This window comes from Sinocyclocheilus anshuiensis, unplaced genomic scaffold (assembly GCF_001515605.1).
Source record: "Sinocyclocheilus anshuiensis isolate Anshui unplaced genomic scaffold, SAMN03320099.WGS_v1.1 scaffold47, whole genome shotgun sequence".
Lineage (NCBI taxonomy): Eukaryota > Metazoa > Chordata > Actinopteri > Cypriniformes > Cyprinidae > Sinocyclocheilus > Sinocyclocheilus anshuiensis.
Genome location: NW_015551047.1, coordinates 1,264,344 through 1,278,658, shown reverse-complemented (window position 1 = coordinate 1,278,658; position 14,315 = coordinate 1,264,344). Strand labels below are relative to the sequence as shown.

At 35.9% G+C, this 14,315-nt stretch overlaps 1 protein-coding gene across 3 annotated transcripts in view; it reads left to right on the top strand.

Annotated features, from left to right (window-relative positions):
• prkar1b (protein kinase, cAMP-dependent, regulatory, type I, beta) overlaps positions 1-14,315 on the top strand; it is a 75,264-nt gene that overhangs the window by 55,593 nt on the left and 5,356 nt on the right. For all 3 annotated transcript variants that reach the window (XM_016451638.1, XM_016451639.1, XM_016451636.1), the window contains exon 9: positions 2,194-2,315. In XM_016451638.1, the coding sequence (XP_016307124.1) occupies positions 2,194-2,315 (122 nt within the window). The remainder of the gene's footprint in view (positions 1-2,193; positions 2,316-14,315) is intronic.

Here is a 14,315-nt window from a genome sequence, read left to right as displayed (position 1 = left end):
TATATATATATATATATATATATATATATACTGTATATATAAAATATATATATTCAATATTATTAAATAAAAATAATTTTTGCCTTCATCATGTATTTTTGTATATTATGTTACAATATCCTAAAAGAGTATGGTGCTAACATAGACACACACGCATACACACTTTTTTCTCAGTTGAAGCATGCATGTTGATTTTTTCCCTCACTTGCAGCTCATGTTACGACTGAAGCAGGTGGACGTCTGCCCGGGCCTGAGGATGTCTTAGCCAGCCTGATAAAGTGACCATTAGTCTGGGGCATGCAGACAGGCCGGCCCCAACACACAAACACACACCTCAGCCACACACAACCGGCCACTTTTAACTGTTTAAACGTTAACGCTATTATGAGCTCTGATCGCCCACTACTGTCCTGCACTGGGATGATGGGATGATGGGAAATGATGAATGACAGAGCGAGCAAACAGTGAAGGGCAGAGGCGTTCATTATTGTTTGCAGCTGGAGGATGGAGTGGCGCTGCACAAGTCCAGAGGGTTTCAGTGCGGTCGTGTTCGTGTGTGGTACGCCTGTGTGATGGATGCTGGAAGGTGGGAAGGGTTTCTGGAATGTGGTGGGTATTGAATACCATGAGCAACAGAAGCTCTTCTAGGTCGAGATGCAGTCCTCACATTCTGCAGGAAGTTCACGATAAGCCTTGGAGTCTTTCTGATTAGTCGGTTTATTTATAAAAGCATTAGTCTGAGTCTCTAATGACACACCCACTGGTCACTCACGGACCACCGGATGCTCGTTGCACTCAATAAAAGCAAAGCTTTCTTAAAATGGTCTCTAAAAATATCCGTCTGTGGCTGCTTGTTACTTCTGTATGCATGGAAAGTCAACAACTTTTCATTAGAACTTTTGTGGCTTTTATTTCAATGAATTGCTGCTTTGTTGAACCGTGATGTTAGCATAGTATCATCAGATTTATGGTATCTAGAGGTGTAACGATTCACTTGTGTTCCTGATGCATTGAGTACAAATACTGCCTATGCACAGATTTTGAAACATTTTTGGATTGTGAGGTTTTTTTTTTTTTTTCGGTCTGGAATTGATTTAAAATGCTAAAAATCAATGAGTCATGATTCAGGGAAGTATTATTCAATATGCAATATATAAACAATAATTTAATTGCATGTAGAAATTATTGGAAATGTAGCACACTATCATTTGCGTCCTCATGCACAAAACATTGATAAAGTGGCCAACTTTGTAAACATTGGCCAACATTGATAAAGTGGCCACTACTACTGAAACAAAACACTTAATTTTTATTGTCAATATTGGTGCATGTAATTAAAAATGTAATAATGAAATATTATATATAAATATATTTAATATTATTAAAAATAATATTTTTGTCTTTGTTTAAAAATAAATAAATATGCATATACGCATTTATTTATTTTAGGTTTACCTAGGTTTGCTCAGCTCTAAAGTATTTTATTAGCTCATTGCACACTTTGTTATATTTCAGGTAGACTGTTTTACATGTATTAATGTTTTTACGTTCATGTTTCTGGGTGCAATAAAATTAGTTCACCCAAAAATGAAAATTCTGTCATCATTTACTCATCCTCAATTTGTTCCACAACCTGTATGAGTTTCTGCCTTCTGCCTAACACAAAAGAAAATATATTGTAGACTGTGAGTAACAGCTGACAGTAGGCATTGACTTCCACAGTATCAAAAAAATATATAGATGACAGAATTTTTAGTTTTGGGTGGACTGTCCCTTTAAGTAGTTTGTCGTTTTCTTGCTTAAGACACATTGGGAGAAGCATTCACATAATCCTATGAATGCACTTAAAAAATACAGAATCAAATCATTAATTAGATCTCGTTGTGAATTGGATTTATTCAAATTCGCAAAAATTGTTCCTGAGTTAAACCTCATTGTGAATCGGATTGAATCGAACTGTTCTGAATCTGCAGAAATCATTCCTGAATTGAAAACCTATAAATCGTAAATTGAATCTATTCATGCTCTACCCAAAGATGCACACCCCTTAATAAGATTGTTATTATTATTGCCAACCCGTGGACCGAGTTCAAAGGTTGAAGTTGAAGTGTAACTGATCATGTACCTTAACCGAAAAGGAAAATCTGACTGACAGTTTCTGTCTCCCTAACATGAAACTGTTGTGTTTTGCAGAATCCCTTGATAAGTGGGAGAGGTTGACTGTGGCCGATGCCCTGGAGCCTGTGCAGTTTGAAGATGGAGAGAAGATCGTAGTGCAAGGAGAACCAGGAGATGATTTCTTCATCATTACAGAGGTGTGTGTATGTGGAAATCTCCATGTTTATTCACTTCTGAAGAACAAATACTACCTTTTTGGTATCCACAATAACAGTCTTTTAAATACTTAAAGGAGAATCCTTGGTTCCTCCCAAGGGGAGTTTGGTCCTGACACTTTCTAATGTTGCTGATGCACTAGAGCTCACAAGAGCTTTTACTGCAATGCAATCTGACAATCCCCAATGTTAGAAATGTTTTGAATTAGGATCAATATCATGAAGCTTAAACTTTTAATTGAACTGTGTGAATATTGAATCGTGACATTGTGAGGTAGTTTTTTCATTACTATATATTGAATATATTGTGCATGTTCTGCTTGTTCTCTCTGTCCTCTGTTGCGTTAGCTGACACTCTGGCTTTGTGCTGTCAACACCAAAGAGCACATTTACATTTCTGAAAGCCCTCGTGGTGCTGATTCAGCATTCTTCTCATTCTCTGCCAGATCTTTGAACAATATTTTGATTAACTCCACATTTATGAAGATGTTGTGAAGTCTGGAGGGGGCTCTTTTTCCCGTCCGTGTCTGTTCTCAGATTTTCAGAGCCTTTCTCTTTTTTTTTCCTTCTCATTCTCTCCTCAATATAATCAGGCTGTTGAGTGAAGTAGAGCTCTAAACCTTCATTTGGCTGCCTCTTGTTCCTGACCTGTGCTCCCATGAATCCACCTGTTTATTGCTTGCTTATTAGTGTTGATTCCAAAGGCAAGCATGACTTTTATTATTGCTCACACTTTGGGTTAGTGATTTGAACAAACCTCTAATAAAAACTATTAAACTATACTTTGTAACTCATCCTGAACCACCATTGTGCTACAGACATGAATGATTCCTCTAATCACAAGGCTTGTTGAGGAGATATAATGGATTTATGATTTATTCCTGGCAGACTAAAAAAATCCCATTGAAGAAGAAAATTGATTTTGTGGTTGGCCTGCTCATCATTTTGATAAAACATTCCTGATGTTGAGGAGCCAAACATCACACAGGTGAAACTTTGCATTACTATCTGTTAGATTTATTGTGGATTTGAGATCGGTGGCGCTCGGGTAACGTCATGAGTATGTGTGTTTGGAGAAGGCTTTTGTAAGAATTCTTCCTTTGGGGAATGTTAGAAGTCTGAGACTGATGAGCCGTATGAAGGGAATCTGGGACAACACATTTATAGTAGAAAGGTTAGTTCTTTGTTGATGAACAATGGAAGGAGACGCACGCCAGTGTTGAGTCTGTGTAAGTGTGACTGACTGAGAGTGTAGGAAACCTGCTGCTGTGTCCAGATGTGTGTGTGTGTGTGTGTGTGTGTCTTAAGACAAACAGACAAAAGCACTTTCCTAAGGAAATGTCTTTAGTAAATGGCCAGAATATATTCTATTCTATTCTATTCTATTCTATTCTATTAGTTATCTTGTTGTCTTATCTAGTTATTTGTATTTACTGTACACTACCTTTCAAAGGTTTGGGGTTGGTAAGCTGTTTCTGAAAGATTTTGTTTTCTCTTATTCTGACCTAGGCTACATATATTTCATGAAAAATGCAGTAATATTGTGAAATATTATTGTAATGTAAAATAACTACTTTCTCTTTGAATATATTTTCAAACGTAATTTATTCCTGTGATGGTAAAGCTGAATATTCAGCAGCCATTACTCCAGTTTTCAGTGTCACATGGTCCTTCAGAAATAATTCCAATATTCTGATTTGCTGTTCAAGAGACATTTGTTATTAATAGCAATGTTAAAAAAATGTTAAAACGTAATATGTTTTGTGTAAGCTGACAATTTTTTTTTTTCAGAAAGTTAGAACAGCATTTATAGAAATATAATTATTTTCATAACAGTGTATTTCAGTGCACACTTACTGAAAAAAAAGACAGACATTTGATCAGTGTTGGGGGTAACACATTACAAGTAACGCGAGTTACGTAATCAGATTACTTTTTTAAAGTAAAGTAACACATTACTTTTTAATTTACAAGAAAATATCTTAGTTACTTTTTCAAATAAGTAACGCCAGTTACTTTTTTCCCATTTATTGATTGAAAGCTCTCCTGTCCCCATGTTGAGAGAAAGATGTTACTTTAGTTCTAGAATAAATGTTAACGTGTTAATTCATCTCACTCACAAAAAAACAGATTCACTATTCCTCAAAATGAATAAAAACAGTGAAATGCAACTCAGAATATGACGCAAACCTGCAATAATTAAATATGTTAAATTATACAAATATCCTTTATGTATTTAATCCCATTTTATTATCCAGTGTCTTTGCTGCTGACCTTCGATGATCCAATTCAACCATACTAATAAACAAAAATTACTCGAGATAAACTAACATTTGTTCTTCTTTTTTCGCTTAAGATTTTTTGTTTGTTCATCGCTTAAGATATCTGAACTTTCTTCTGTGTTCTACTGTACAGACCTGAATTTACATTTCCTTCAGCCTGAGGCTTTTGGTGTGAAAGGGCTTTTACATTTGCCAAAAATAGAACTTTTTATATTAAAAACAAACAAGCAAGCCCTGTCCAGATTTAAAAAGTAACGCAAAAGTAACAACGCATTACTTTCTATAAAAAGTAACTAACATAATGTAATTAGTTGCTTTTTAGGGAGTAACACAAAATTGCATTACTTTTAAAAGTAACTTTTCTCAACACTGCTTTTGAATGGTTGTGTGTGTGCGTGTGTGTGTGTGTGTGTAAGTTGCTCAGTTTTGTTCTATTGTTTTCTGTCGTTTTTTCGCTCTGCACTTTTCTGTTCTATTTGTTAGACTGTAATATTTGTCTATTCTGCATTCTATTCTGTTCTAATCTATTTACTCTACTGTTCTATGCTGTCTGGTGTTCTATTGTAATTTTTTCTGTTGTATTCTATGTGTTTTGTTGTGCTCTGTTTCTTCAGATCTATTCATTTTTGCTCTGTTCTATATTTCTGTTATGTTCTTATATTTACTTTGCTCTGGTCTATTGTCTTTTATTGTTTTTTTTTTTCAAAGCTATTCTATTTTTTGTTTAAATTTTTTGTGCTTTTTTGTATTCTGCTCATCCTACTCCACTATTAATTTTTATCCTCTTGTGCTCATCTGGGTCAGGGAAGAGCAAGGCAGAGTGACAGATAAAAATAAATGAAGAGGACTTTAGCATGAGACATGGCTCTGCCTCGCTGCTTGTTTGTCTATCTCTCTTCCTCCGTCTCTGTCTGATTCCCAGCGCGGGGTGGCCAGCGGTTCAGTGATGGAATGTAGGCTGCAGACTTTCACACAGGGTCAGGCCCAGACTCCAGACCTGAGCGAGGGAACCAGCGACGGCTTTCCAGACACACTGACACAGGCTTGGGAAGCGAGAGATGTGTGGGTGTCATTGTCCAGCTCTGCTCCCATAGTTCTTCCTTTTTGTTTCTTGTTTGTCCTGACAGATACTGGGAATGAAACTTGTTCCTTTTAGTTCACCTCTTTCACTTTGGACCTTCATTCAAACACATCCACCCACAACTAATTACACACTAAATAGGAGGATCACAGGCCACGTATTGACACAAAGTTTCTTGCAGCCTGAAACTTCATTGATTTATCACATTAAGGTTCTGTTCCAAAGCCTATTGAGCTGCCTTGCTGTCTACTTCCAACATCAAGGTGACCAGACATCCTCTTTTTCATGGACATGTCCTGACCAGGATTTCTAAATAGCCTAAAATGTCCGGGTTTTGGATTTGTTTTCCTTTGTTGACATGCTTCATACAGTCCTCATACAATATATGTAGGTAAAATGAAAATAAGAATCTGTTCTTAATTGACTTGCCTGGTTAAATAAAGGTTAAATTAAATAAAATATGTAAGTGTATTTGCATCGCTTTGACCCTTCTCTGTAGATCACAACGTCCTGCATGCTATAATTGGTCAATTATGTACAGTACCTGCATGCTATTGGTCAAACTACTTTTCAGTCATTAACTAAAAAGGCAAAACATAGATGTTTTAGGCAATTTAGAAATCCTGGCCAGGACAACAGGACATATGGTCGCCCTACCCACATTACATTACTTTTCTGTAATGATATAATCGTGTTCATAATTGACATTTCTCTTGCATTAACTGCCATCTTGGATAGATTTTTTCCCCAATGAGCTTGGAACAATGCGTTCTAGTGTTCATGAAATGCATTTTAATGCTGTGTAATCTTTGAGCATTTAAGACTAAAGGCAATAACTTTACCTACTTTACACAACCAACGCAATTTCAGTCCAATGAGGATTTGTTGTTAAATTGCCTCACAAAATCTTTATTGCACGTTTTGGCATATTACACCAAACTTAAAAGAGAAAGATAAAGAAAAAAACTTTCTGTGCTCTGTCTCTCATGTGTTATGTATATATTATTGTTCATGCACGTCATACTCTGTTTGAAACCGTGTTATTTTAGTATCATTAAGACACTATTATCATTTTCATTAATATTTAGATTTTTGTATTTGTTTTTATATTGTTTTCATTAGTTGGTTTTTAGTATTTTTTGTGTTTTTGACATTTTTATTAGTTTTTTTTTATGTCTATATAATTTTTGTTCATTTTCAATTTAGTTTTAGTTATTTTACTACATTGTTGAACTTAATGAAAATGATTTATATTTTTCTTTTATTTTTTTATGTTTTCAGCAATCGTTTTTTGTTTTTTAGTTAACTATTATAACTCTGTTTTGAAATGCATTTGTTGTTTGTTAGATTAAGTCACAGAGCAACTATGATTTAATGTGTCACACATTAACTGATTTCACCATGTATAATGTTCCATCATCTTAATTTGGGCCATGGTAAATGTGATGATTCATAATATGGTTTATTACCCAAACAGCTGCTGTCAGACTGTCTTAATCGTGTGAGAGCAGTGGGCCAATTAGACATTTCTGTGCCATACATCTGCTGAATTGTTTGCATTTGGGTGTTTGTGTTTGTATTTTTTCTCCCCTCAATTTTTTTGGGGGGTGGGGTGTTAAATAGGTTTTCCCACAGATACCGAAACAATTTGTTGCCCATTGTGAGACTTTTAATTTGATAGTAATGCAAAACCAACAGCTCCAGGGCATCCCCATGATGTCATACCTCTGGAGAGCACGTCCCCAGCCAAGATCCTGCACATACCAGGACGCTGATCCACTGGGGTCACACCAAAACATTCAAAGCTTAAAACTTAGATTAAAAGCTTTTTTAAAGAAAAAAAAGGAAGAAAGAAGAAAGTGGACTCTGTCATTATGTACCACATAATTATAGGGACATTCAAATCGGAATAAGATGAAAGCCATCCCTGGCATATTAAAAATTCAATGTTCTGACTTCACACAATGTTCTCACAGGGTTAGGTCTTTTGCACATTAAAGTTATTCATAAGTATTGCAAGTAAGAGCTGGTCAAAGGACTGTACTTCTTTGCAGATAATCTTCTAGATATAGATAGATAGATAGATAGATAGATAGATAGATCAAAGAAGGAATAATAATACTAATCAGTAATTTGTAACTTGTAAGATAAATAGTATTTGTGTGTTGTGTGTGAACGAGCGTGAGAAAATAAAATGATAAAGATAGTTCTGCCTACTTCATCCCATGAAAGCGTGCAAAAATATGCATACCTAACATGCACACATCAATGCAGGAGAAGCAGAGGAGAAGATTCATTAGTATTTATGCAGCAAGGCAAATTAGATGGTATGCTTCTCCTAAAAGAGACTGAGAGGTGGAGAGCCGCCCTCCCAGACGCTACAACCAGACTTTACTGAACGTGAGTAAACAGCAAGTCAACAACGTTGGCATTCCAAACTCTGTGTCTTTGGTGCCCAATTGAGCTTGATGCCCTCAGGTGGAAATGGTAGCATGTATGCATGAGTTACCTTAGCTATATGCTTGACTGAACTGGAATGTTTGTGTTCTAGACTTTGAATAAGATGTTGGCAGCGTGTCTGATTCTTCGTATTGGGAGCGAGGCAGTCCCACAGCTGTGGACCTCTGTAACATAATGCCTTTCCATCAGCAGATGTTCGTACAGTGCTTGGAAGAGGCATGCATCCTGTGGTTGAAGGAGACACAGCAGGCAGTAGGGTGTTTGGAAATCTCTCAGGTAGTCTTATAGCTAATATTACAGAGCTATGCAAGTTAGCAGTAAAATTGCATAGTCTAGACCAGATTTCGACATTTACTGAAGAAAATGTGACTAGTGCGCAACCATGAAAATGTTATCACATAGGTGGTTGCCACAGGTGGTTTTAGCACACTGTTGTGGCTGCTAGACTGTTATTGGTTGTTACTAGGGTGTTGCTATGCAAGTTCTAAAGTGTTCTATGTGGTTTTAACATCTTCTGTGGTCCCTAGACTGTTGTTGGTGGTTGCTATGGTGTTGCTATGCAGTTTCTGAAGTGGTATAAGGGGTTTTAACATTTGCTAGACTGTTACTGGTAGTTGCCAGGGTTTTGCTATGCAAGTTCTAAAGTGTTCTAAGTGGTTTTATGAATTTATGTGGTTGCTAGGGTGTTGCTATGCCATTTCTGAAGTGTTCTAAGTGGTTTTAGGATTTTTTGTGGTTGCTAGACTGTTATTGGTGGTTGCTAGGATGTTGCTATGCAAGTGCTGAAGTGTTCTATGTGGTTTTAGGAATGTATGTGGTTGCTAGGGTGTTGCTATGCAATTTCTAAGGTGTTCTAAGTGGTTTTAGCATCTTCTGCAGTTGCTAGACTGTTATTGGTGGTTGCTATGGTGTTGTTATGCAATTTCTGAAGTGTTTTAAGTGGTTTTAGGAATTTATGTGGTTTCTAGGGTGCTGCCATGCAAATTCTAAAGGCTGCGTCCGAATGCTCTAAAATGCTGCCTTCGGAGGCAGCAAGGCACGTCCGAATCCAAATTCTGCTTTACTTCTGTCTCCGGAGGTACCTTCTTCTGATCGAATTTTGAAGGCAGCATAGAGGTATCTTTCACTGCCTTTGATATCCCACAATCCTGTGCGTTCCATTCCGTGACAGTTATAAATAAAGATGGCGTCTGAAAGTTGCATTTGGTGGTCAGTTTGTGTGTAAATATATATTTCTGACTAACGTTTTGCACTTTTGATGTTATTTCTAGCGAGAAATTAGTATTATAGTAATTAAATATTTGTTTAGTTGTCACCAAAACTCGTTCTATTTTGTTGTAGATCATTAAACCGTTATGCTGTTTCAGAAGCCTGTCCGAAATCAGTTTCATGAGGTGCAAAAATGCTGCCTGCAAAGTCATTGCCTCATAAGGCAGCAAGTCAGCTGCCTAGGCTTTCGGACGCAGCTAAAGTGTTCTAAGTGGTTTTAACATCTTCTGTGGTTGCTAGACTCTTATTGGGGGTTGTTAGGGTGTTGCTATGCAAGTTCTGCAGTGTTCTATGTGGTTTTACCATCTTATGTGGTTGCTAGACTGTTATTGGTGGTTGCTAGGATGTTGCTATGCAAGTTCTAAAGTGTTGTAAGTGGTTTTAGGAATTTATGTGGTTTCTAAGGTGTTGCCATGCAATTTCTAAATTGTTCTAAGTGGTTTGACCATTTTCTGTTGCTGCTAAATGGTTATTGGTTGTTGCTAGTGTGTTGCTATGCAAGTTCTATTGTTCTAAGTGGTTTAAGCAATTTATGTGGTTTTTAGGGTGTTGCTGTGCGATTTCTAAAGTGTTTAAAGTTGTTTCAACACCTTGTTATGTGGTTTCTACTGTGTTATAGGTGGTTGCTAGGGTGGTGCTATGCAATTTCTAAAGTGTTCTAAGTGTTTTAGCACATTGTTTTATGGTTGCTAGAATGTTATAGAAGGTTTCTAGGGTGCTTCTATGCTGTTTAGAAAGTGTTCTAAGAGGTTTTAGCACTTTGTTATGTGGTTTCTAGGGTGTTGCTATGCAATTTCAAAAGTGTTCTAAGTGGTTTTAGAACCTTGTTTTGTGACTGGTAGAATGTTATGGTTGGTTCCTAGGGTGTTGCTAGGCAGCTCCTATGGAGTTCTAAGATGTGTTAGCACTTTGTTATGTGGGTTCCAGGGTGTTGCTGTGCAATTTCCAAGGTGTTGTAAATTTAAAAAGTCCAAAATTGACCGTAACACCAGGATCTTTACAGCTACAATTACACCCCTTTAGTCTTGAAGGTGCATAATTATGTTTCATCAGTGTAGCAGTGGAATTTAACAGTGTTTATAATGATAGAAATAATAACTCCAAGGCACAGCTTTGATGGACACTATCCTTGACCCTTAATTTTCATACTTGACCCGTGATTTTCAAGTCTTCCTAGCAGGATGTTAAGGTCAATGGGGTCAACTGTGTGCTGAAAGCTGCAAAGAGATCCAGTAGTGCTACAAGTGAGATAAAGCCGTAGGCAGTGGACAGTGATATGTTATTGACTACTTTGACAAGCGCTGTTTTAGTCTTCAGCAACGCTGTTTTAATCATATGTCAGTGTCCACTAACAGTTTGAGTGTAGACAACAACTCCATTGAGAACAAACAGCTTTCTGGCGTCCATCAACTGTTGGGCCTCTTCTCACTGTATGTGCTCTCTCTTGGTAAAAATTTGTGTGCATTACATTGATTACCACTAATAAGGACATGAAATCTAATCAAAATTGGATAAGTAAGTTCCTTGGTATTTTTTTATTAGATGTTTATGGAATAGCTTTAATCTTTAATCTAACTGGGCTGTTGTTTGAAAACCACATCAGCAGTAACTGTAGAACTGCTTTCTCACATATGCAATGTCACTTAATCGTAAAGTTCCCTAATGATATTTAAAAACTAGTCCACGTGTTTTCTCTTCATCTAAATTACAAATAGGATACAAATTGTTGCTGTTGATGTGCAAAGTCCTGAGTGACGTGGCAAAAGAGTCTGTAGATGACCTCTTAACCTGCTACCAACCCCCACATTTGCTCACAAGATACCAGTTTACGGAGGGTCTGGAGGGTAATGAAATAATCTGTATTTTTCATGTCAACCCTGTTACGTTGGAACTGCACTTTTTAAAACAGTGTTGTGGTTATATTCAGATTAAGATTTTTTATTTATTTAGTCCAGCATTTTCTTCCCTCTTATATATTTAATTTTTGTCTGTTTTATCTAGAGGTTTTAACATAAGGACTTTATATTATTCTAATTACATATCAAGGAGATCCAATAGTACTACCAGTTACAGCACTGGTCAGTGGACAGTAATCTGTTGTGGAATACTTTGACAGGTGCTATTTCAGTAATTCACCAACTAACACTGGTTTATAAATAGATAGTTAATAATATGTGACCCTGGAGCACAAAACCAGTCTTAAGTCGCTGGGGTATAAATATAGCCAAAAAAACATTGTATGGGTCAAAATGATCCATTTTTCTTTTATGCCAAAAATCATTAGGATATTAAGTAAAGATCATGTTGCATGAAGATATTTTTGTAAATTTCCTACCGTAAATATATCAAAACTTAATTTTTGATGAGTAATATGAATTGCTAAGAACTTCATTTGGACAACTTTAAAGGTGATTTTCTCAATATTTTGATTTTTTTTTGCACCCTCAGATTCCAGATCTTCAAATTATCTCGGCCAAACATTGTCCTATCCTAACAAACCATACATCAATGGAAAGCTTATTTATTCATTTCGATGATGTATAAATCTCAATTTAAAAAAATTGACCCTTATGACTGGTTTTGTGGTCCAGGGTCACATATGTCACACTAATATATATATATATATATATTTTTTTATTTTAATAGTAATAATTTATTAATAATAATTGGTTTTATTTCATTGTTTTTATTGATAATAATAATGATTAAATGACAATATTTCTTATGTCTTATATTTAATAATAATAATAATATTTTTATTAGTGCTGTCAAACTATTAATTGCAATTAATCGCATCCAAAATAAAAGTTTTTGTTTAAATAATATATGTGTGTGTACTGTGTGTATTTATTATGTGTATGTACATACACACACATGCATGGATATAAGAAAAATATGTTATGTTTATATATTACAAATATTTATATATAATATCAATTATATGAATATAAATATATATGCATGTAAATATTTTCTAAATATATGCTGTATGTGAGTGTATGTATATATACATAATAAATATACACAGTACACACATATATTATGCAAACAAAAACTTTCATTTTGGATGCGATTAATCATGATTAATTGTTTGACAGCACTAATATATATAATATATGTATTATTATTATTGTTAACATTATAAAAATAATAATTATTATGATTCATAAACATGAGAAAAACGAATGAAAAACGTATGTCTTCTGACCATTATGTTTTTTATGTTAATAATAATTATAACAGTAATATATATCCGTTTCTGAATTTCTCATAGGTGTTAAATGTGAGTGGCCATGTTGAGATGATTCATGTGCCTGACGTCAGAACATACACTTTTTTTCTTTCCACTGTGGAGGATGTTTGAAGTAACGAAAGGGTTACAGAATGTTTTCATGCTACATTGAACTCTTTTACCTCAAAAGATTGATGAAAATTTGATGCCTCACATTATGACCCCTTTAAGGAGTGAAGCTCCTGTCCGTTCTTGTCCTCATCTGCTCCTCTCTTCTTGTGTTTCCCCTCTCCTCCTAGTTTCACCTCTTTCTCTGTGCACTTGTGTGTCCTTGAAAGTGATAGCTAAGTGTTTGTCTCTCTGTACTCCCTCCCCGGCCTAATGAGGATCAGTGTTGTTTTAAACATGAAATCGGAGTCTCGGCTGAGAGCAATCAATACACAGCCATTACTTCTCTCTGTGATGAAGCAGTCCATCTCTCTCTCTCTTCTCACACACCCGTCTCTTGTCTCAGCGTATTTTCAGGTATCGGATATTGGCTTTAAGGGGGTTATGAATTGTTGGCTCCTAAGGGCATCTCCGTGCGCCACTCTGCCAATTACACCTCTGAATAATGGCCCCCAGGGAGGCGGCTGACATGCCTCAGCTGGAATCTGATACATATATACACCAGAGGATGACCAGACCTGACCAGAACTCTGACTGGACCGGAAATGAGGCCCAGTCAGGTCTGACTGTAAAGACGTCATTGAAATCCAAGTTGAAGAGTGAACTTTTGTTTCAAATCAATTACTCAGCCTTACTATTTACAACCAATTTGACCACTTTTTTTAAGCTGCTACTTTCTGTTGATGTGATCTTACATACTTAAAGTTTATTCTAGCTTTAAGCTGCAGAGTTAACCAACTTTTGTGCTGCTGGTCAGAAGTCTGTGTTCATTTTTCTGTGAGCGTGAACATCTGGCAGACTCTGTACATGCTTCTCTATTAGATCAGTCCAGCATTAGTGGCTCTTGCTCTAGGGTTTGTGATTTAGGCTGAATTTCACAACTGATCACCTCATCCATCGCTCGAGATGCCATCACATGCTTTCAGTGCTTATGTGCAGCGTATCTGCTGTCACTTGCCAAAACAGTGTTTTTATTCATTTTCTTCTGTATTTCTAAAGGTTCTGGGATAGTTGTTTTGTTGCACTACCACTGAAAAGTTTGGCATCGGTAAAACTTTTTGAAATACATCTTTTTGTTTGGTCAAAAATACAGTAATATTGTGAAATTTTTATTACAATTTAAAAGAACTCAAAACTTTTGAGAAGCCTCACAAAACGGGACACATCAATAGCGGAACAAACCACCCTCACGGATGTTTAAACTTTATGGAACTCTTCATTAAATAATTATATTACTGCGGTATAGTTAATTTGTTATATTACAGCAATAAAATGTATAAATATTATTTTATATTAATCGTTCATTGACAAAAGATTGTGGCTGGTAATGCACTCACGCTATGGCTGAATACAGACCGGAGATATTTTATATTTTTGTAAATTTCCTACCGTAAATATATCAAAACTTAATTTTTGATGAGTAATATGAAGAACTTCAAACTTCATTTGGACAACTTTAAAGGTGATTTTCTCAATATTTTGATTTTTTT